The 23111-nt window shown below is 46.2% G+C and overlaps 1 protein-coding gene across 5 annotated transcripts in view; it reads right to left on the bottom strand.

The window, feature by feature from the left end:
* Positions 1-2379: 2379 nt before the first annotated feature.
* Positions 2380-23111, bottom strand: part of SMARCC1 (SWI/SNF related, matrix associated, actin dependent regulator of chromatin subfamily c member 1) — a 173929-nt gene continuing 153197 nt past the window's right edge. For 3 of the 5 annotated variants that reach the window (XM_021686949.1, XM_021686950.1, XM_021686951.1), the window contains exons 26-28: positions 16633-16894; positions 4975-5151; positions 2380-2679 (exon numbers count right to left, since the gene is read on the bottom strand). In XM_021686949.1, the coding sequence (XP_021542624.1) occupies positions 2579-2679; positions 4975-5151; positions 16633-16894 (540 nt within the window). In that variant the 3' untranslated portion in view covers positions 2380-2578. Of the gene's footprint in view, positions 2680-2962; positions 3238-4974; positions 5152-16632; positions 16895-23111 lie in introns of those variants that run through there. The other 2 variants (XM_021686952.1, XM_021686953.1) reach the window with 1 other exon arrangement.

Here is a 23111-nt window from a genome sequence, read left to right as displayed (position 1 = left end):
TGCCTCCAACTTGGGGCCATCTAAACTGCATCCTGACAAGACATGCTCTAGCTTGCCAAACAAAACTATTCATTCTCTTGGAGGTGCCAGGATGTTGGCCACACCTCTTTCTTCACTTTGACCATGGAAAAGAGTGGGCAAGGCACATTTAACTGTATGTTCCTTGAGCATCATCAAGGTGGTCGGTCAGAAAGCCCCGAATTGCTGAACTCATTGCGGACCAGGACCAGGTGGGGCTGAATATTTAGGCTCCTCATAGGACACATGAAGAGATTGGTGTGTGAATGCAGAGAATGGGACTAGAATCCAGAAATGTTCTATTTATTCACTAAAAAAGAGGGAGATTAGGTCTTCTTGATCAATTTCCTCTAATCTCCCCCAAACTCCCCTCCCTTCATTTTTCCAAAATAACACACTGAGAAACACGTTTGTACAAAAACCACGTATTATTCCCACCCCCACCCCCTCAAATTGGGTGGCTTTATTACAGGAACGAAACCAGATCAAAGACATGAAAAGAAAAAGTCACCACTTATATTGAAACATAACAGTGTTAAGAATTCAGGTATTCTGTAGAATTGTTATCAGCATAGTAAAAATATTTCCACCTGGATCTTTTAAATTTGAAAGTGATCACAATAAAGACCTGAGGTTACAAGGGACCACAGTATGAACCAGAATTCCATTTTCCTTCTAAGACCCCAGTGGAAAAGGTAAGTATTTGGAATGAGTTTCCTTTGGGAAAGACTGGCGGGAATTAGGGAACACCCTGACCATTGTCAAAAGGCACTGGGATCTTTCTGGAGGCGAATGCATTGGAACTCAACTCCAGCAGGAACAAGCTCATTTCCACTCCAAGAGTCCAGAACACACACACACAAAAGAACAAGGTCTCCTTGGTTCCAGTACTCGGATGGTGACCAGGGCCACCTGGTTAGAGGCAACACCTGAGGGTTTGAAAGGCAAATCTTAATTGTGGTTTTATTTATTTTTTTGCTTTCTGATACTAAGGAAGAAAGTTCTGAGGTGTTTTACAAACACCTCCCTACACCCTCTCGTATGTAAAGCTTTACAGAATATATAGAAAAAGATATCCAAAAGGTGTTCCACTTTGCATTCTAAATAATAAAACTGCCACTTGAGAATGTGACATGAAGAGGCCAGGTGCTTTGGAAATCAAGATCCACCAAACACACCCTTCCCCCATCCATGCAAGGATAGAGGGGAGGGAAGAAGGACAGGAAGAGAGAACCAAAACTCTCAAGTAATTCATCAGCAGGGGTAGAAATGGGCTCGAGTTAAGGCATGTTTGTGGCTCCTCCTCTGGAATGGCATTCCGATCTCTCAGTCCGAGTACCCCAACCCTCAAAGCATGACGCTCTGATTGCCAACTGAGTGCCTTGGAACCCCCCAGCATCTCCCTGACAACCCTGCGACAGATGGAATGTGAGATGTCAGAAAGGGAAGGGAGAAGGGACGAGAGGCCCTTGATTCTGCCCCACTTCTCCAATCCCGTCCCAAACCTAAAGTACCGCTTCACTAAACCCCACTCACCCTGGACTGCAAGAGGTAGTTCGGGGACTTGAACCCCCAGCCATCCTAAACCAAGTTCCATGAGCTAAAATGTTTAGCACTATCTACTTACTTTTTTTGTCCTTTTTAAAGGTTTTTTTTAAAGAGGGGGAGGAAAAAAAAGAATGAGTACAAAGCAGTGACTAGTGGACTAGACTCAGTGGGTAGTCATGTCCCTAGACTCTCAAATGTTCCTGGCTAGTCTAGGGAATGAAGAAACGCCTCCCCAGATCCCACCCCTAACCCAACAAATCACCTGTACAATAAGCCAGAACCAGTGGGCCCGGCGGAGGAGGAGGTCTGCTCTAACGCTTCTGTGCTCCCCTACCAGGTACTAAAGGGGCCACGGGGGCGGGGGTCCTCCCATTCCTCACCAGGAATAAAATCAGTGGGGTCCCGCCCTGTCCCCATCTCTTTGAATTTTGGTGCGTCTATGTGGGGCAAAAGTCTCATGAAACTTCACCATCAGCACCAATCTTCGCTCAGATTAGCAGAAATAAGGTCACTTATAATGCCTTTAGGTTTGTCCCTTCTGGCTATTTCCTCTGCCCATCACCATTTTTTTTGGTTCCTATGAACTTAGGATGCTCTCGTTTAAAGCAACAATGACAAAAGAAAAAAAAAAAAATGATTATAAAGCATGAGCCACATAAGCATCAGACAAAGCCAAACACTGCGGGGAGAGCACCAAAACAATAGACATGAACTTCTCGTGCTGACAGGACCTGCGGAGAAACGGTCAGTATACCCCACACCAGGACAGGGGGACGCAGGCTACCGCCCCCCCCCCCCCCCCCCCCCCCCCCCGGTGCCGGCGGAGGACCTGACACAGCACGCGTCAGAGCATGGCGAGGGCTGGCAAGAGGGACGGGGAAATACGGGATGCGTGCTTGGGGCTGCGAGAAGAAAAATCCTAAAAGAAACCCGAGAAAGCCGCGGAGCACAAGTCTCGTCATCCCCCTGCAGCTGCCGGCGCTGGGCGTGGACGCTGCCTGCATCCTCCGGGCTAAGGGGCGGCCGAGGCGGGCGGGCCTGGAGCGGGAGGCGGAGGGACTCCATCAGCGGGCGGCGGCGGCGGCGGCGGCGGCGGCGGCGGTGGAGGGGCATCTGCAAACACAGCCAAGAGGGACTCGTCATTGCTGGAAACACAAGGGCTTGGGAAAGAGCCCAGTCAGAGAAAAAGGGCCGAGGAAGTAATTTTCTTTACGGCAGGCAATCCACGCAGCCTTCGAGGCGCTGCTGCCACCGCGGGCCGTGCGGGTCAGGTCCCCCTGAAGCCCCGGGTCGCGCGGCTCGCCTGGTGAGGTGTCTGAATCTGTCCCAACCTCCTCCGCGGCCCAGCCCTTCCAAGAATCACTCCAGACCTTTGCAGAACTTAATTATAGTTTGATTTTATTGCATTTTAATGGTTCTCTCTGCTAATTTTATTTCTTCAGTTAAATGATAAAGCTCCTTCCTGGGCAAGTTCTGTGTCTTCTTTTCTTTCTCAGTGCCTGGCCTAGGTGGGCACAAAACAGATTATCAATAACTTCTTGCTGATTAAGTGTCTCCACCAGGGCCAGAGAGCTTCACTCGAGGCAGCTGCTGACAAGCTGGACAGTCCTGGGAGGCCCCACAGCTCCTGAACTGCAGTCCTTGGATTTTTGGCCAAAACTAGGTCAGGTCCTGAAGGAACAATTAGTATGAGTGTCTGGGGCTCTTTCCTATTTCAACTTTAGCTGCTTAGCGTACAAAGGAACCCTAGAGATGATTTAATCCAGGGTTTTTTAAACCTCTTGATTTTGTCAGAAACGGTAACATATGAAAACAAAGAATTCAAGTACAGCCTTGCTTACCAGTCAGTTCACCCAACCTTCCCCCCAAGAGATTCCCACCAAACCGACAGAGCTCTTCAAAGCATTCTGAAGGCCACTGATCTAATCCCTTGGGTCATCTTTCCAGTGGAGGAAACTAAGACCTGAAGAGGGGAACCACCTCACCCAATGAGGCCTGCCTGGGACCTAGAGCCACGTGAGTGGCTCAGAATCCTGGAAACACTCATTTGTGGCAGGAAGCGGGGGGGGGGGGGCACCTGAAACCCTCCACATTCTCAAGGTGCTCCCCTCAGGGCCCTTCAGGATGAAATCCTGGACGGTGGTAAAGACCAAGGATATTATCTCTGCAACTAAGATGGCAAATTGGTCAGCCGTCTTGGCAGACTGGCACATCCGTACATGCCTGTGAGGCAGTGAGCTCAAGTGTGTCCTGCCAAGGAAGAGAAGTATCCGCTACACTACAATCGTTGACCAAGGCCTCAAGGGAGATGTTTTTCTACTGTCACGATCCTATACACCCAGCTATATTGCTGTCTTTCTTCCGTGCACCTACTCTGTCCTAGCCCCTAGGGGCCCAGAGAGAAATGAGACCTGCCTTTGTGCAGCCTGCCTCCTGGCGCTGGGAGGTCTCCCCGAGTGCTACAGTGCACTCAAAGCACTTCAGAATCTCAGATAACTTGTAAATCCTATATACTACTATCTACTTGTTCATTTCTTGTTTTCCCAACTAAAGCTCCTGGAGACCAGGACTTCTGGAGTCCTAGCTCTGTACTGTGAACAGGAGCTAACTCCTTGGCACATACATGAACTTGTAAATGAACCAAGATCACAGATGTGGCTGGGGTACCTGGCCACTACTGGCTGCATTTTGGGATCGTTCCGAGAAGATCGACAGGAGTAAAGGGCAGGGCAGAGCTTCTGAAGCAACGCTCTGGAGGCTAGGACTGGGGGAGACCACGGTGTACTGGAGAAAAGCCCTGGGCTTCATACGTATGTCACACGGACACTGCTCAGCAGCAGCCGTGCCTTCTCCACAGAGCCTGCTAGGACCTCCCATTCCCTCTCAACATAGCCCCTCAATACGCCTTCCCGAGTCTAAGCCGCTACTACCAAGATCCCAGAGTAGTTACGAGAGACTTGTGATTTCTGCCTTAAACCGGTTCTTATTTCTTTCTTCACACCCTCCCATTTTGAACCCGGTGTCCATAAAAGGCTCCTGTAGGAAAACCACCAGCAATTCGGTATGTCTAACGAGATTCAAGCTAGACCTAAGGCTTAAAGAGGAGTGGGTGAGGAATGTCTTCCTGGCCTCCCCACAGACCTCAGGGGCGCGAGTGCATGCCACAAAGGCTATGGCACACACGGCCAAACAACTGTAAGCATCTGCACTCACCACCTGTGCACCTGCTCATCAGGGGTGCTGAAGAGCACTGACCACAAACCGATCTTCTGGAACCCACTGCCACCGGCTGCACTGTCCATGGACCTGCCAAACTACAGATCACCTAGAGAATAAAGCCTTCGTCCCTTGTCTCCCGCCCGCCCAGAGAGACCCTACGGTGATGCTTCCCCCCATCACGCTACTTACACATGCCATTAGGTGCCGTGAGGGGTACCCGGGGTCCTAAGATGTTTCCTGGCATTGGAGGCATACCAGGAGGGGCTGGGCCACTCCCGGGGGGGTGGATGTTGGCTGCAACGGTGGGAATCATGCGGCCTGGCATGGGCTGCCCAGGGATCATGGAACCTGGACCTGGTATCTGACCTGTGGAAGGAGATTTAAAGTATTAAGGTAAGTGTACTAGGGAGAAAGGGATCAAGTCAATGCCCAGGGCTGCTAAATACAAATACCTAACCCTCCGAAGGATCTGAAATACCAACAGAGCAATAATCTGTAATAATCTCTATGTCCAGATTTTCATTTTTTGGGAGGAGGAAGGATAATGGGGCAATCTATGGAGCGAATGACTACCCCAAACTCTGGTACAGGCAGGTAGCTGTAAGAAGCAATTACAAGAAAAGCACCCTAGAAGAAAACATTTGTTTTGGTTAGTCTGGGTGGACAGTGCCTTGTCACACATCTTCCTGAGGACAAAATACCAAGCACAGGCCACATGGGATGGAGCGGACTTTTACAGCAAGTTAGTGCACAGTCCAAGGATTTCAACTCAGTCAAGACTGAGCTTCACACAGGGGCTTCGTGGGAGGGTATGTGTGAAAGGATATTGGTCACAACTGTGAAATCAACATCAAAAAGAGATTCTGATCAGAAGTTCCAAGTCCTGTTCACAAAAACGTATCTCCTTCTAGCCCCCACCATGAAACACTGTGGTGGGGAGGCGGGGGGCTTGCGAGAAAAACAGATGACCCCTTCGTCTCTTCCTACTGGTTTGAAATTAACGAGAGGAGACACCAGACACAAGAACAGTAAAATACCTCCTGTCTGCAGTTTCACACTGAGCCTTCAGGACTTTCAGCAAACTTTTTCTGTAGAGCCAGACAGTAAATATTTGGACCTTCAGACCATATGGTCTCTGTCACAGCTATTCAACTTTGTCATTGTAGCATGAAGGCAGTCACAGATGACACACAGGTGTCACAGATAACAAATATGTGAGACTGTGTCCCAATATATCTTTATTTATGGACTCTGAAATGTGAATTTCACATAATCTTCATGAAATATAAACATTCTTGAGTTTCCCCCAACCATTTAAACTGTGAAAACCATTCTTAGCCTGCAGTCCATACAAAACCAGGAGATGGGCCAGAGTTGGCCCACAGGTTGTAGTTTGCCAATCTTGCTTTAGATATGATGAATATTTATTAGTTCTTAAACTCAGTGGTTTGGCTGCTGGGCTTGGTTTTAAAGAGCTACAAACAAAGGAGAATAGTTTAATGGGCACACACTAGGGTTGAAGCGCACGCTTCTCTCTCTCGGCAAATTATACTCCCTATAGAATAAGGAAAGAGAATCTATGGTATTTTGTTTTTAAATCTAGGGACTTTGGTATCTCTGTAAGGTCAGTTGTATGAAACTAAATACAGGTTTCTAGACAGTTCTGAGAAAGCTGGAAGTAAGAATGCTTGAGGTCCAGTCTTGTAAATTTGGGAGATGGGACTGATAGCTACCAATCAATTACAACGTAGAGAGCAGTACTGGAGATAACCTAAGGGGAGTTCTTGGTCACTGTTTAGAAAAAGGTCCATCTTAAGAAAGCCACACGAGGGGCGCCTGGGTGGCTCAGTCATTAAGTGTCTGCCTTCGGCTCAGGTCATGATCCCAGGGTCCTGGGATCGAGCCCCGCATTGGGCTCCCTGCTCCGCAGGAAGCCTGCTTCTCCCTCTCCCACTCCTCGCTTGTGTTCCCTCTCTCGCTGTGTCTCTGTCAAATAAATAAATAAAATCTTAAAAAAAAAAAAAAAAGAAATGACACACGAAGCTCCAAGCCTCACACCACCTATCTCCAGTGTCTGTTCCCTGACCCAGGACCCAGGGACAGGAGCCCCTCACTACTGGGGTGTCAGTGAAGAGCACTCCAGAAGTTCAAGAGTCAGAGAAAGAGGTGGTCTACTGACTTTGGGGGACAATTTTTAGAAAGCAAAATATATCACCATTATGCCTCAGAATAAAAAGGACAACAAGTCGGGGGCTCTCAGGCCCACCTTTCTGTACCCTATAATGCAAAAAGGCAAGAGTCCAGCACAGGAGCCCCCAAGGTGCGTCCACTGGGGGACAGCTTGGTCAAACTGCTTCACAAAAGGGCAGGAACTGGACTCACTGTGGGGCGGACACTGCCACCCCCTCACACCAACTGAGCATCGAAGCCAAGCTGCTGGGCCAAGTGCCACAGTGTTGGGGCACATGCAGGCAGCGATGGAGAGCCCATCCATCTAGGGAGTGACATGGAGATTCCAGGAGCTACTATGCAATATGTTGTATGTCCTACAGCCCACACACATACAGCGTGGCCGCACATCCAGGGAAGCCCGCAGAAGGAGCAGGCCAAAAACCCTGAAACCTTCCAGTCAACTGAGACAAACTTGTGAATGACTTGGGATTTTGGATGATGTGCAAAGGAGTGAAGGAGCGGGTTGGAGATAGGACAAGAGCAGACTATCCTACGCACAAGGCCCAGCCAGAGTTAAGCAATCAGAAAATAATACAAGTGTCATCCCCGTTATTCCTAGGAGCTACCACTTATAGGTAGCATCTTCATACTCGCTACTCCCTGAGGTACCTGTATCACCTTATTAGTTGTTGCCTGCATTTCCTGAGGAACAACAGGCTCAAAAAGGTTAAAAAAAAAAAAAATGTGCTCAAGTAATAGCCACGTGACCCACGGTCTCTCTGAAAAGACTCACAGCAAAGGGGCTGGATGAGCCTTACACGCAGAATGGGGTTGGGACTTGGGTGAAAGATTTTGAAGGGAGGAATGCAGGACTGATGGCCTGTGTGATGGAGAGAAGCAGGGACTGGGTGAGGGCAGGCTGAGCAGACAATGGTAGGAGCTGAGGGGTGAGGGGCAGCACCCCACAGGTGGCCTGGGAATGGGTGAGAGAGCAAGGCAGAGGGCAAGTGTGCAGCGGGAAGGAGAGAGAATTCGACGTGCAAAGCACAGCGGGGATGAAGTGGGGAGGATGGGCAAGGACTCCTGCTTTGGGAACGGGAGACGCGGGACAGGCCACCCTGTAGTGACAGGAGCATGGTGAGGTGGGATGCAGGGGGTATGGAACTCTCAAAGGCTCACATGGGCAGCGGTCCATGGAACTAGTCCCCTGCCGCTGTTCAAGAGGCTCCCGAGTCCGTAAGTCTCTAAGAGTGATTCTCTAAAGGTATTCTCTGGTGGTGTGACAGGGAGACGGCAGATACTTTTGTTTTTGGAGACATGAGGCCCACTTTTAAGCCTGGACCGCTCATTTCCCAACCTGGAGATCAAAGAACTTTTCATGGACCCGTGGCCAATGGAAACCATGCACTAGACCAGCCCATACAGCCCCTGTCTCTCAGTGGGTGCAAGCTGCCTCCTCCTTCCAAGTTCAGTCTGGACAAGAGGCCTTGACCAAGTGTGGAAGAATATTTTGCCAGCCCTTTTCAGATTTCCCTCCAGAAAACTGAAGAGAGCGGTAAGGCACGCTTTTACAAAAAAAGGCCATAGTGAGTACCGGTAAGGATGGAAGAAGGAAGAAGGAAGGGCACAGCAAGTGAGCGCTCACAGAAGGGGTATGACACACAGCTGTGCAGTCCCAACTGCTGCTCATTTTTAGCAGCAAGACAGACGTTTATGCTTTGATATGAAGAGCAAGGTGCGGGTTGCCCCAACTCCTGGCTCACCAGTGGGCATCCCTGTCAGCAGCCACCCAGTACCATCCTCAACAGGGAAAGTATGAACTAATCAGACTGGAAAACTAAACAGCACGATCTTACTTCCACGTCACCCGCACCAAGACCGAGTGTTCTTGCAGTCACTGAGGATGCCCAGAGCCTGGGTTTCCTGAGATTATACAGAGTGAAACTAGGTATCTGCCCCACTCTCACCCTATAGCTTCTGTCTGATCGGGGAAACAGTTTATTTGTTATAGTGCCTTATTATGTCACTGGCCCCTCCAACATGCTGTGAGAGCAAATATTTTCATTGTATAGAGAGAAAAAAGAAGCTCAGAAAAGTTAAGGGACTTGTGACAGTCACAGAATTTGTTAAGAGATATCAGATCCAAGTCTTCTAACTCTAAATCCAATTCTCTTTCTACCACACTATTCTGTGCTCAAATGAAACAGTTCATGAGAAAGGATTTAATAGCCAGCATTAAAAAAAAAAAAAATTGGGGCACCAGGGTGGTTAAGTCTGCTAAGCGTCCAACTCTCAGTTTCAGCTCAAGTGGTGATCTGAGGGTCATGAGATCGAGCGCCACATTGGGCTCCATGCTCAGCGCAGAGTCTGCTTAAGACTCTCTCTTTCCCTCTTCCTCTGTCCCTCCCCCTGCTTGTGCTCTGTCAAATAAATAAATAAATCTTAAAAAAAAAAACTAAGGTGTATACTTTAGTTCTAGCCACTTTAGTTCTTCTCTGCTTCCTGCAGTCATTTTTTTTAACAAGATCTGTAAGAGAGAGAGAGAGAATGCACACACAGTAGAGAAGGAGGGACAGAGGGAGAGAATCCTCAGGCAGATTGCCCAGAGTGCAGTGTCCCATGCGGGGCTTGATCCCATGACCTGAGCCAAAACTAAGAGCCAGACACAACCAACTGAGCCACCCAGGCGCCCCTGCAGTAAGTCATTTTTCAATTTATCAAACATACGGCACCCTGCAGTGGGTTGGATGGTGACCTGCCCACCCCCTCCAACAGATATGTGGTACATGTTCTAATACTCGGAACCTATAAATGCAACCATATTCAGAAAAAGGGTTTTTGTAGATGTGATTAAGTTAAGGATCTTGAGTTGAGGCGATCATCCTGGATTATCTTGGTGGGCCCTAAATCCAATGACAAGTGTCCTTATAAGAGACACATAGCTGCCGCCAGCCACCAGAAGCTGAAAGAGACAAGGAACAGGCTGTTCCCTAGAACCCTGGGAGAGAGGAGGTCTGGCTAGATAATGAACTTCTAGCTCCCAGACTGAGAGAACATGTCTGTTGTTTTAAGTCACCAAGTTGGTGAAAGGAGAAGACATAAAAGCAGAGTAACTTGCCGAGGTCATGAAGTGTAAACAGGGGAGCCCATATGGGACCTGGGTACCATGGCCCCAGAGATGGTGCTCGTGCCCCCCGTGGATGAGGGTCTGGAGGAGGGGGTCCACAGACTTGGCGATGCCATCTGTGCTGCCACTAAACCGATGGGTCACTTCTTTGACCCATACCCGGCTCCAGAGAGACAGTTCTCCAACCAGCAGCTCAGTGTGAGCGTTCCAGCAGGGAAAGGAGCTATTCACAAAATAATCTGGCAAAGAGGAGAATCAGCTGCAGATTGACACAGACCCGTGAGGTGACGCCTGTCCAACAGGCACTGGGGCTAAGCCTGAAGGCTCTTGCTGGCAGGGCCCAGTGGTGCCATTTCCAAAGCTACCTGCTCAGCAGCAGTGGCCTGTTTACCTATTTCCCTATATTTTTATGGCAACATGCTGTGACAGGGCAGCTTTAGGGTTTTCCAAGGCCATAAGCCCAACAGTTGCAAGAAACTTCTTTTTCTTGCTACAAATCCCGAAGTCTTCTGAAAACCAAAGTTCTCTCACCTTCCTGTCCTAACAGGGCAATAAAGCCACTGGGACATAGGTGTGAAGGAGAGAACAGTGACTCCTTTGGAGAGGTGGCAGCAAAAAAGAAGAGCTAGAGAAAAAACAGATTACTTCTGCTTATCAGACTTTGCACAAACACTTCTCAGGAGAGCAAGGAGCACCAAGAGTGGGCGATGTCCCTGTGCCACCCGGAGGTTACTGCTGTCACACACTATACGACTCACAGTGCTGGGTATCTAGGACAGTGTAGATTTAGGAACAGATAGCGGGGAGACAAGGATACCCTTCTGAGCCAGGGCCTGCCATTTGCCAGCAATGACAGTTATTTTATTGAATCCTCTAGGTTGTTGGGGAGATTGCAAGACAAAAAGAGCCCAGTTTCGAGATAAGGAAACGAAGTCTCAGAGGGACTGTGTAATTTGGCCCATGAGTTCCCAAGGAGCAGAGACTGAGTTGAGGCTCATTCTCTTTTCCTTAACACCTACACCACTGTGTCTTGAAGAAGCAACTCTCTCCTTGGAAAAGCTGATTTCTAAGGATCAAATTTGAAATGGGGCAGAATTTAAGAAGACTAGGGAGAAGACAGAATCAATTTTTTGTAATGCAAACTCTGTCTTCTGATACCTAAACATTCCTGTGTTTTTTCTGGTGTCCGACAAAGGTCTCACCACTTTTATAAGGATGACAATGTCTGAAGGCATTGCCATGACCTCTTACTAAACATGAAGACAGCCACAGGAGCAGGCCTTACCGAACAAAATGAAGGGTATGTTTGTATGTTTTGCCAGGAAAAAAAAAAGAAGTTCAGGTATCTCCTACCCTGGTAGAAAGGGAGGTGAAAAGGAGAAAGATGAGACATTGCTTCAAAACAGTAGCATCAAAGCAAAAACTGGTGGGAGTTTGACCTACATACAAGCTTAAAAAAAAAAAAAAACAACACACAGCAGGCATCCGAAGCCTGAAAAATGGAAAGGTTTGCTAAAATTAGGTTTAGCCTAGTGGAAAAATCCCTCATATTCTCTTGGGTCTATTAGATCTTTTACTAAAGCATTATGCCCATCATGCCTGGTGGAATATTATTTAAAGATTTTTATTCTTTGGGATGGAAGAGGCAGGTGGGAAAAGAACATGAAACTAGGAGAGGGAACTTGTGAATTTCCAATCTTGGGCACATTTCATCACTCCCTTTTCTAACCGTCCACAGCACATCCTCTGGCTGAGTGCCCTGGAGACGGAAATAACACAATCAGGGCCAAGTGAGGGGAAGCCCAGGCTCCTCAGGGAATGCTCCTGCTGCAGCAGCTTCCGGGGGCACCCACGACAGACGCTCTTTGTTGAAGACTGGGCCCTCACTGTTCTCTTTGTGAGGGTAACCTGCTAAGCCGGAAAGTGGCTCAGTGGCCTTGTTATCACATGATGCGAGCAGGACCAAAGGCGCCGCAGATAATAAAAACTTGGCTTTTCCTTTTTCGGTGTGGGGCTGGGAGTCCAGGGAGTAGCCTGGGAAGGGATGACTGGATGGAATCCTTTCCTGAGCATGGTTTCCCACGGGCAGAATTGTGTAAGTGGGTCTAACTTGGGGGCTTAAAAGCCAAGTGACTAATGCCTTGGTTGAAATTTCCTTAAACTACCAGCATTTTACTAATTCTAGTTTTATCATTAAAACATCATTTTTACCATGTCTGAGTTCTCACCAATTCAGATCCATTTCTATTCTGGTTTTTTTAGGCACTTCCAGAAATCCTTATACTATTAACCACAAGGAAACCATAAAGGTATCTAAACCAACATGTCCTTTTCCTTCTGCTTTTCACACAGGGGCTTCCCCAGGGAAGGCAGCTCTTTCCAGATCCACGAAAACTCCAAAGTGCCTCATTTACTATAAATGTCCAGCGGAGGGCAGAGCTTAGGCTGTATTCACATACTAGATTTTTGTCATTTCCTTTCGACTCAACTCACTGACAGGTTGTGTTCCTCTAAGAACGGGCTGAGGCCCTTGGGAGTGCCGACATTGAAGACCCCCAGCCACGGAGGTGTCCTCTTGGCTCGGGTAAGCAGCGCAATCAAGAGCACCTCAGGAAGCAGCAGCCTCGACCCAGGCCCCTGTCCTTGGTTCCCCACGTGCCGTCATGGATACCGCAGGCCAGGGCACACTCAAAGGCTACTGTGCGAGTGCTCAAGAACCGGCTGCTATCATGACTGCTCACCTTGTTCGTCTGGAATGGCAGTTTTACAGGGAGAACTCAGAAGGCTTAAATCTAGAAATCACTTCATGAAATCAGTTTTCCAATTTAAATGTAAAGAGGAAATGCAGTGGCACGACTTTATCATGATGAGCAAAACCTAAGGGCGGTACAAAGATGGCTGGAGCCACCTCCAGTCTCCATGTGCTCTCTGTACACCAGCAACAGACTACAGATACTTCCTTTTTGCCTTTTTGTTTGGTAGCAAACAGACCTACTTGGGACAGTTTGTCAGAGACAGGAACAAAATAAAACCTACACAAAGCTGGACTTCCTGGGTTAGGAGCAGGACCAAATAATAAGCGCCGAGGAAGAATGAGAACAGCATAAAGACGGTATTCTCTATACAAAATTATTTTTTTTTTAAAAGATTTTATTTATTTATTCATTTGAGAGAGAGAGAGAGAGAAAAAAAGCATGAGAGGGGAGAGGGTCAGAGGGAGAAACAGGCTCCCCGCTGAGCCAGGAGCCCAATGTAGGACTGGATCCCAGGACTCTGGGATCACGACCCAAGCCAAAGGCAGTCGCTTAACCAACTGAGCCACCCAGGCGCCCCTCTATACAAAATTCTAAGTAAGCGAATGAATTAAGGAGTGGTCCTCAGAGGAGGACAGGTGTTTATTTATACCAGCCACTCTGGGGCCCAGGCTCGTGTGTTTGACAGCCTGGCAGATTCATGACATTGAGCTGCTATTTTAATGGGCTCTACCACTAACTGATGGACAGTTTTGTGGAGAAGAGATTACGTGGGATTTATCTACATAATTATACAAACCCTAATTAACAGAGCTGGACAAATTAACTACCCAGTGAGAAATTAGTCTTGACCTTCTTGCCACTTCCCCAACCTTGCTGGCTTTTCAGAGGCTGATTTCCCCTTCCTTCACACACCATAAATTCTGGCCAAATACCAAAAGCTAGCCAACTGATCTGGATAATTATCCTCAGCTCCTAACATAAACTTTTCTAGGACTTAGGAAACAACAGTTCGAAGGACCAAACTCAAAGTTCTTAACTGACACCTTGCAGCAAACCAGAGACTGAAGAGGAACTTCACCTAAAACACTACCCACTTCCTCATCTGCCCAGCTTCCAAAGGCCCCTTTAGCTCATCACCAGAATATAGGTGCTCTAGGCTCACCTGTTAACAACCAGCTTTTTCTGAAGTGGTGATATTAAGCCAACTTTTAACTAGTGGGTTCAATTTATTGTTGTTCTTAATTTTACTAACACACTTGATTTAACTTTACTTTTGAACTCCAAAGCATCCCCACAAAAGGGGCAATTAAGAAAAATGATTACCTGGAGCTGCTAGAACTCTCACACATTGCAAGCATGTAAATCCGTATGACCATTCTGGAACAATATTGGCAGTATCTACTAATGTGAACATATGCATATCCTATGACCCATTCTAGGGACTTTGGGGCACACACAACAGAAATGTATACCTATGTCTGCTGTTGGTGGGAATGCAAGCTGGTGCAGCCACTATGGAATAAAGTATGGAAGTTCCTCAAAAAGTTGAAAATAGAGCTACCCTATGACCCAGCAATTGCACTACTAGGGATTTGCCCCAAAGATACAAATGTAGTGATCTGAAGGGGTACCTACACCCCAATGTTTATAGCAGCAATGCTCACAATAGCCACTTTGGAAAGAACCCAGATGTCCATCGACAGATGAATGGATAAAGAAGATGTGGTGTATTCCACATCTTGGAATACTACTCAGCTATCCAAAAAAAATATGAAATCTTGCCATTTGCAATGATGTGGATGGAACTAGAGGGTATTATGCTAAAGGAAATAAGTCAATCAGAGAAAGACAATTATCATATGGTTTCACTCATATATGAAATTCAAGAAACAAAACAGAGGATCATAGGGGAAGACAGGAAAAAATAAAACAAGATGAAATCAGAGAGGGAGGCAAACCATAAGAGACTCTTAACTCTAGGTAACAAATTGAGGGTTACTGGAGGGGAGGTGGGTGGGGGGATGGGGTAACTGGGTGATGGGCATTAATGAGGGAATACTATGTAATCAGCACTGGGTGTTATAAAAGACTGATGAATCACTGACCTCTACCTCTGAAACTAATAATACATTATATGTTAATTAATTGAATTTAAATTTAAAAATACATTAAAAAATGTATACCTATTTCTATCAAAAGACATGTGCACACGCATGTTCACAGTAGCACTTACTATCTGTTAAAACCAAAGCCTGGAAACGAATCAAATGTCCATCAACAGGAGAACAGACTAATAAACTGGGGTAGAGCCCACAGTGGACTACATACAGCAAACAGGAGAAATAAATCTGCAACCACATGTAAATCCAACGACATGGATGTATCTCACATACCAAGTGTTGGTGAAAGAAACCGGACAGAAACAAAAGTCACTGTGTGATTCCCTCTAGATAACATTCAAAACAAACCCAACTAGTTGCTGCTGTCAGGAACCAGGATAGCTGTTGCCCCCCAGAGAAAAGGAGGTAGAGAGGAGGAAAGCAGGGGCTTTTGGGTAGTAGTTGCACAGGTATATTCTCTTTGTTAAAATTCACTAAGTACTCATGATTTGTGTCTTTTTTCATATGTACATTATATTTCAATAAAAAACTTTAAGAAAAAAGATCTCATCACAGATTTTAGTCTCATCATACATGCAATGATCCTTTTCTTTAAAATTCACTGAAGAAGAGCTTATTTCTGTGAGAAAGTAAAAAGAGAAAAACGCCCTATATAAATAAGGCTATTTTTATGAACTCTTGTTTCTCTGGCATGGTCTCCCTAAGAGAAGAGCTGTATCTGAATCTGCTGCAAGTCCCTCTTAGTCCGGGGGTCACGGGGCAGTGTCCGGCTATCATTCTGGAATCAGACGGAGCCCAGCACAAATCCTGGCTCCATCAGGCAGCAAGGCCGTGTGGTCCCTGCCATGCATCGGTTCTTCAACTGTAAAGTGAGGACAATGAGAAGTGAGCAGAACAAGGTGGGTGACTGGCCTAGCATGCAAAGACTTGTCCTCACCAGGATGTTATTTAGGGAAAAAGGCAAAAGCATCTCTCTTCCCATCCTGTACAAGCTAAATGCAGATGTTGGAACTCCTCAGGATCTCTCTGTAAACAATTACTACAGATTCTGATGCTTAACACCAGCCAGAACCAAGCACCAAGTAGCCATAGGGAATTTCTCTCTTAAATATTTATCCCAGTAGTTTTAGGAATAAATTTTAAAAATAAGCACTGAGGAATAAACAAAATATCGGTAATTCTGAAACTGTACAATAGGTATATATGGGGGGATTTTTACACTGTTCGCTCTACTTTTGCCCATGGTAGAAGATTTCTCTAACAAAAGGTGATAAATGGCGGGAAAGTGATGGGTGTGGAAGCCGGGTCATAAGAGTTCACTGCATTACTATTTTTGTGTTTGTCTATCTTTTAAAATGTCTGTAAGTTAAAACAAAACAAAACAAAACAAGTGTAGACAACCCAAGGACGCATTTTTAAGGAACTCTGGGATATACTGGCCACGTGGAGGCTGACTGACCCAAGGTAAAGCATCACACCAGGAACAGAACATGACAAGCATTATGTGGTGATGGCTCTACAACCAGGTCCCATTGCCTACAACTACCTAGATGACAGTGGGCATCCTAGTCACAGTCCCAGCCCCGAATCAGCAAGGGTGTGGTTCACTCCTTTGACAGCTGGGCCACAGGGATGGCTGCAGCCTTACCCGGGAGCACAGCCTGCCGCTCACCTGGCTGCGGTGGATGAGGTGGTGGCATCTGGTGGTGCATCAGAGGGTAGGGAGGGGGCTGCTGATGGGGCATCATGCCGGGGTGCCCTGCTGCTCCAAGCGGCGCCAGGCCAGGTCCTCCTGAGTGCTGGTGTGCCTGCTGAGGGTTCTGCCCGTGCTGCTGCTGTTCCATCTGCTGCCGGGCTCGCAATTCGGCATATTTCAGCTGTTCCATGTGGAAGTTCTGGCGTTCAGTGAGCAACTGCTGCCTCTGTTGTTCTAACTGTTAAGAAAAGGAAGGGGAAGAGAGAGGACACCGAGAGAGCTTCTCAGGAATGGATGACACGCAGGACCTGATGCCTGACTTCCCTATACCACCTTACGGGGACACAGCCACCTCGCCTCCTGCAACATCTACGGTGAGAAAAGGCATTACTTCTTGAGTAGCTTATTTCCATATGGACACCTGTTACCAAGGTCAAGGTCTTTTCGGTGTTATGCAAAAGGTCTGCCTTTCTGTAACCTTCACCCAGTGCAGTTAGTGTTCTCTGGGCCCACTCAGTACACATGGAATCCTCTGTCTGGCAGGCCTTCGGAGATGTAAAAATAGATTTCATGACTGCCCAAGTAAAACACACCTCTCCTCTCCTTTTAATAGTCCCTCACTACTAAAATTTCAAGTCGACACAACCTTCCCAGGGGCTCTCTTCTGGATGTGATCCTTTGGTTACTATTTTAGAACTGACACAGAGTTAGGTCCTCTGGATGAGTGGACGTGGCCTTAGCCGCAAACACACACATTTTTCTATGTGGAGCTTTGGCAATGCCACCGTAAATTTTAGCTTTCAAGTACTCAAAATTATACTGGGTGACACATTCACAGAATATTTTAGGTGCCTAAATAAAGATGTGCATGAATCCTGGTTTGAAGAAGTATTTCAATATTCGAGATAATCTTTCTGGGACCCAAATTAAAATAAAGAGAAATAAGCTATTATACGTGCCAGGAAACCCAGAAACCATATGCCTGAGAATAGTTCAGAGAATGAAGCCCACCTTAAGTGCTATCAAAATTAATTTAACTCAGGCCTGAAAAAGAAAATCAACTTGAACATGAAGGAAAATAAAAATCCAGATTTTGGAAGTAGGAAGTGTAAAGATCATTAAGGAGGGTTAACAGATCTATTTCTTTTCAATAATGTCTGAGCCCACCATTTCCAATGGCAAGAACCGAGTCACTGGGAGATATTTTTAGAGCTTTTCTGTCGTCCAAGATGGCAAACAGAAGCCACAAAAGACTCCTGAGCACCTGAAACATGGCTAATCTGCAGTGGAATATGTTTTAAGTATAAAACACACACCGAATTCTGAGGACTTAGCATGAAAAAATTAATTTTTCATATTGATTACGTGTTCAAATAATAGTTTGTATGTACTGAATTAAATTTTTTGAATTTTATTGAATTAAACATTATAATTTCACCTTTTTAAAAAATATGGCTACTAGAAAAATTACGTATGTGGCTCACACTGTATTTCTGCTGAATAGCACTATTCCAAGGCATTTAATAGATTAAGAAAACGTAACATTTTAGCTTTCAGGAGCAGCCAGTTCTACACATAAATACTATACTATCACCAGCAAAAACTGGTTGGAATATGCATGAGAGTTAGCCTAAGAATATGGGCTCTCAGCAGAGAGCTGTCTGAGGAGAAGACCCTGTAGAACCAAGTGAGAAGCATTACTGGTTATCAGGAGTAGCAACTAGGGAGCGGCCATGGACAGACCGGGTGCAGGAGGACGGGCCACAGACAGAGTGACAAAAACAGGCATGACTAGGTGAGGAGGAGGGGGAATGAAGAGAATAGATGGTAAAAGCTTATGTCCGAGGCTGGTTAGCTGGCTTGCAGGGAGTCTCCTAGGGAGAAGGAGATCTTCCGAAACAAATGATTTTGTGAGTGGTTGAAGGTCATCAGGAGGGAGTGCAGCAGGGTGCTGCCACGGTCCTAACAGACTGGTCTGGGCTCTTCATTTTCTAGGGTGGGTGGCCCGAAGAGGCTAAAGCCTGGCCCTCTTTGTTTGTATAATGAACAGGGAATTGCAAGATGTAAAAAGCAAGAGAGTCCTTGGGAAGTCCAGCTCTGCAAGACATTTAATCAGTGAGTAAGAGGCAGACTATAAAAAAGGGATCGAAAAATTCTAACTACAGGTCCTAGGATTCGCTTTCTTCTAACGATTCTTTCTAGGAAATTCAGGCCTTTGCTGAGGTTAGACATGAGAGGCTGCCAGAAAAGGACCTCTTATCTATGTTCTTGTCAAGCACTATTGGTCTGGATGGCTTGGCTGAAGTCCCGCAGTCATGTAAGAACTATAATTTAGGTCAAGATCTGTTCTGTGAAGAAGCTGAACTGTTACTGGAAGAGATCTTGTGTCTCCGAAGGGAAATTTTAGTCTCTGCATTACCTGTCTCAGTGGTTTGGTTTGGTTTTTAAACCAAACCAGTCCTTCTTTGGGAACTGACCTTACTCTCAAAGTATTAACCTCAGAAAGAAAGATTTGCCCAATTTTCCATGTCTACAAATGTACTAACCTTAATTATTCTATTTTTTCCTGAGCTTCATTTGTCATTTCAAAATATGGGAGGTAATTAAAAAAGTAACTAGAAGAATTAAAATAGATGAGTGATTAAACACATATACGCATACACACACTCCTGAAAGAGAACTCAGTTTAAACTAAAGCTCCAATGTGGGCTAGAAAGGTCTGCTGGGGTGAGCGCAGTGCCCAGACAGCAGGCTACAGCGTGGCTCCAAGAGGGTCATCTCTGCTCTGCAGCACATGAAGCAGAGCTTATGGACACATCTTGATCTCATCACGCAATAGACATACCTCTCTTGTGGATACCTTACTGCTACTGAGTTCAACTGAAGACTGCATTCATTTTTTGGCAATCAGAGACAACGTAAACTGGCAGTTTTTGAGGAGAGCTGGAGAGTATTAAGCAAATTTTAAATGCATGAAACCAGTGATTCTACATCTGGGAATCTGTCCTAGAAAACTCTATGTATGTGTGTCAAAGGACAGTCTAATTAGAGTGCAGTTTTGATATAGAGTTGTCTGAGATACACTGAGGAAAAAAAAGTTGCAGTAATATTTATTACACAATCCTAATTCAATTTAAAAAAAACCCGCTGTATTCACATACACACACATGTTATATACACAGTGAAAATGTCCTAGAAGACACCAAACTATTAGGTGATTATTCCTAGAAATGAAATTGAGAGTAAGAGAGACCTTTTAATTTATTCATTTCTTTCTTGAAAATTTTTTCATCACACATAGTATTTTTGTCAAAAAATAAACTACTAGGGAGCCTGGGTGGCTCCGTGGGTTAAGCATCTGCCCTTGGGGCTCAGGTCATGATCCCAGAGTCCTGGGATGGGGCCCTGCATTGGGCTCCCTGCTGCTTCTCCCTCTGCCCCCTACCCCTTACTCGTGCTCACGTTCTCTCTCTCAAATAAATAAAATCTTAAAAAAAAAAAAAAACAAAAAAACACTGAAAAACAAAACAAAACAAAAAAAACCAACACTAAAAGCACGTAAGTCATATGCTATATAGATAGCTTGATTTTCTCCTCTCCGTTTTCCATTTCCTAGAACTGTGGACAAAGTCCCAACAGCTAAAGCGAACAGTGCATGTACATTCACGGACACAGAATGTTAATGAATCTGTCCATTTTCTCTCATGGCTCCAATCTGGCTCAAGGGCGGCCGGTCTCACACAAAGCGGCCTGTAGGCCCGCTCAGAAGACACATCCCCCCACTACATTCAAACTCTTGTCTTCCTCTCCCCGCTCACTGCTACACTCTGTATGCATCAGACGGCCGGATACAAGCGGAACCGGAGCGCAACAGAGCACTTTTCTGCACCAAGACACCAGACGCAGACCCAGCTGCAAAGTGCAGCCAAGCTCACACAGAGCTCTTCTCCCAGATTCATGGGCTCAGAGCAGGGAGGAGGGTGGGAAAGAGTAAAAGGTGGGGGCCATACCAGTCCATCTACACTGCCAGGGGCTGAAGTATCAGCCGAGACTTGAAGCCTCTGACTACTTGGCCTCAGAACTAAGTAAATAATCACACACCTTCCTTTGAAATGTTTGGTGTCAGTGACCGGACATCCATTTACAAAAAACCAAGTCCCAAACAGACCCATTCATTCCTTCTTACACCTGTGGAGAAGAGAACACCCCAACTGCGTCCTGTGGTTTCCCTGTGTGCTTCTGGAGGCGAAACCCAAGGGGCAGCCGCACATCGTGGTGACTGGTCATTCTGTCCTGCGGCCTTGTGCCTGCCTCCTGAGGCCAGGCGTTTCTCATTCGGAACTAAACCTACAACTGAGTACAGCTCTCTTCATCTCAGCTAAAACTACCCCTAATGTAATGGTGCACGTCTAACAACATGTTCCGTTACAGGACAGGCAGCATAGAGATGCATTAGCCCAAATACCCAGAACACCACATGCAATGTGCTTCTCCTGGGGCAGTATGAAATTCACGTTGTGGCTCTTTGTTCTTTCTTCCCTCATTTGTCATAAAGTACAACAAACTTTCCTAAACCTACATCCTGTGTGTGATGAGATCCTATTATCCGGAACTTGACCATTTCTCTTCTCTTGCCCAGCCACCACCCTGGTCCAGGCCACGATCATCTCATGTGGGCTACTTTAACAGCCTTGCCACCACAGTCTCTCCTTTCCGAGCCTTGCCGCTTTGTCATTTCCTCTCTACAACACAGCCGGCACATGGATCCCTGCGAAACTCTAAGGAAGATCATGCCAGCCCTCTGCATTTACTCTCTATTTTTATGGAATGCATAAAATAGGCTCTGTAGTTTTATGCACACTTTAATCAGAGTAAAATGAAAAGCCTCTGGATGGCTTACAGGGACTTCCACGATTAGGTCACCAAATCTCTGCCTTTATCCTCTCACCTCCTCCTCATTTGTGCTCCAGCCCAACCACCTACTCCTCAGTTCCCAAACATGCTCCTGCCTCCGAGCCTCTGAGCTGTTTCTAGGCCTTAGAAGCACGTGCCTGTCAGTTTCTCAATAAGGCCTACTCAGACCGCACCACCGCAAAGTGCAATCTCTCCCTTGCCCCTCCCCATCGCCCCTCCCCAGCCTGTAACATACAGTGTGTATGCATACACACACAGCACGGAACATTTCCTAACACCCTAATTATTTCAAGCTCTACCAAGGCAAAGAGTTTGGTTGGGTTTTATACACCACTGTATCCCCAGTACCATATGCATGCCTAGAACAAAGGAGGTGCTTAATAAGTATCTGTGGAACGAGCAAATGACCTTAATCTTACACCACCTAGGTGGCAAAAGCCATCAGCTCTGGGCAGGCTGACCCTTCGGTCTCCTCTGAAATCATGTCCTTCTCTTCACGTTCTGGGTTTAGCCCTTTTTAATAGCTCAGATCAGTCCCTCCTCTGCTAGGAAGATTTCCTTGATAATCTCACACAACCCTTCTCCTCTGGATTTCCACCGCCCCATCACCTCGCAGTAAGTAGTGTCTCTACGTCTCAGTGTCTCACACTCACCCTCCTCCAACCTCCTCGAGGACTGGGTCTGGGATTCCCACAATGTCTCTCTTTATGGAACGTATTCAATCTCTACACCTAGCCAAATGACCTGCAGAAATTCAGAGAGCATTTAGTCCACCAGATCAGCTCACAGAACCATTCTCATGGGCATCAAATTATTATTTTTTTAATCCAAATGAGAATGCTTTAGACAGGGCCCACGCCCCCCAGTTCTCTCCAGGTAGCTCCAGTGCCCAACATAACCCATGTCTGAAACCTGCTCTCTAGACTGATGTGTGCTATCCACCTGGCATGGAAGGCTGCTCAGGTGGGCAGACCCTCTGAGTTATGAACCCAGCACAAGCTCAGCATCCTCACCTGAAGTAGAGTCAATACTTTTTATCATGTCATTTCCTCGACGAGCTCTGTACATTTCATAACTGCCTTCCTCCAATACCAGCACTTCATGAAAGAGCTGTAACAATATCTACTGAGCTCTAATTATAACTGTATGCATAATATCTATAAAAGATTAACATTTATATCCTTTGTTCTTAATTATTACCTACTTAAAGACTCAAGAGAACTGATTTTAAGTCATTAGAGAAAAAAAGAAAGTTCATATCTGATTCTTTTTTTTTTTAAAGTAGGCTCTACACCCAGCGTGGAGCCCAACATGGGGCTTGAACTCACAACCCTGAGATCAAGACCTGAGCTGAGATCAGAGGTCGATGCTTAACCAGCTGAGCCACCTAGTTGCTCCCATATCTGATTCTTAAAGTCTAAGAAAAGATTTTGACATCTACTGCTACATAAATAAAAACAAAGGTTTAATTCAAAAAAAGTATGTCCTGGAGCTATTGCTTGTAGGTAAAGAAGTACACCTTAAAGTGAGTCGAGGCAGGG

Source organism: Neomonachus schauinslandi, chromosome 1, assembly GCF_002201575.2.
Source record: "Neomonachus schauinslandi chromosome 1, ASM220157v2, whole genome shotgun sequence".
Lineage (NCBI taxonomy): Eukaryota > Metazoa > Chordata > Mammalia > Carnivora > Phocidae > Neomonachus > Neomonachus schauinslandi.
The sequence above is the reverse complement of the archived record's forward strand: the minus strand, read 5'-3'. Positions and strand labels throughout refer to the sequence as shown.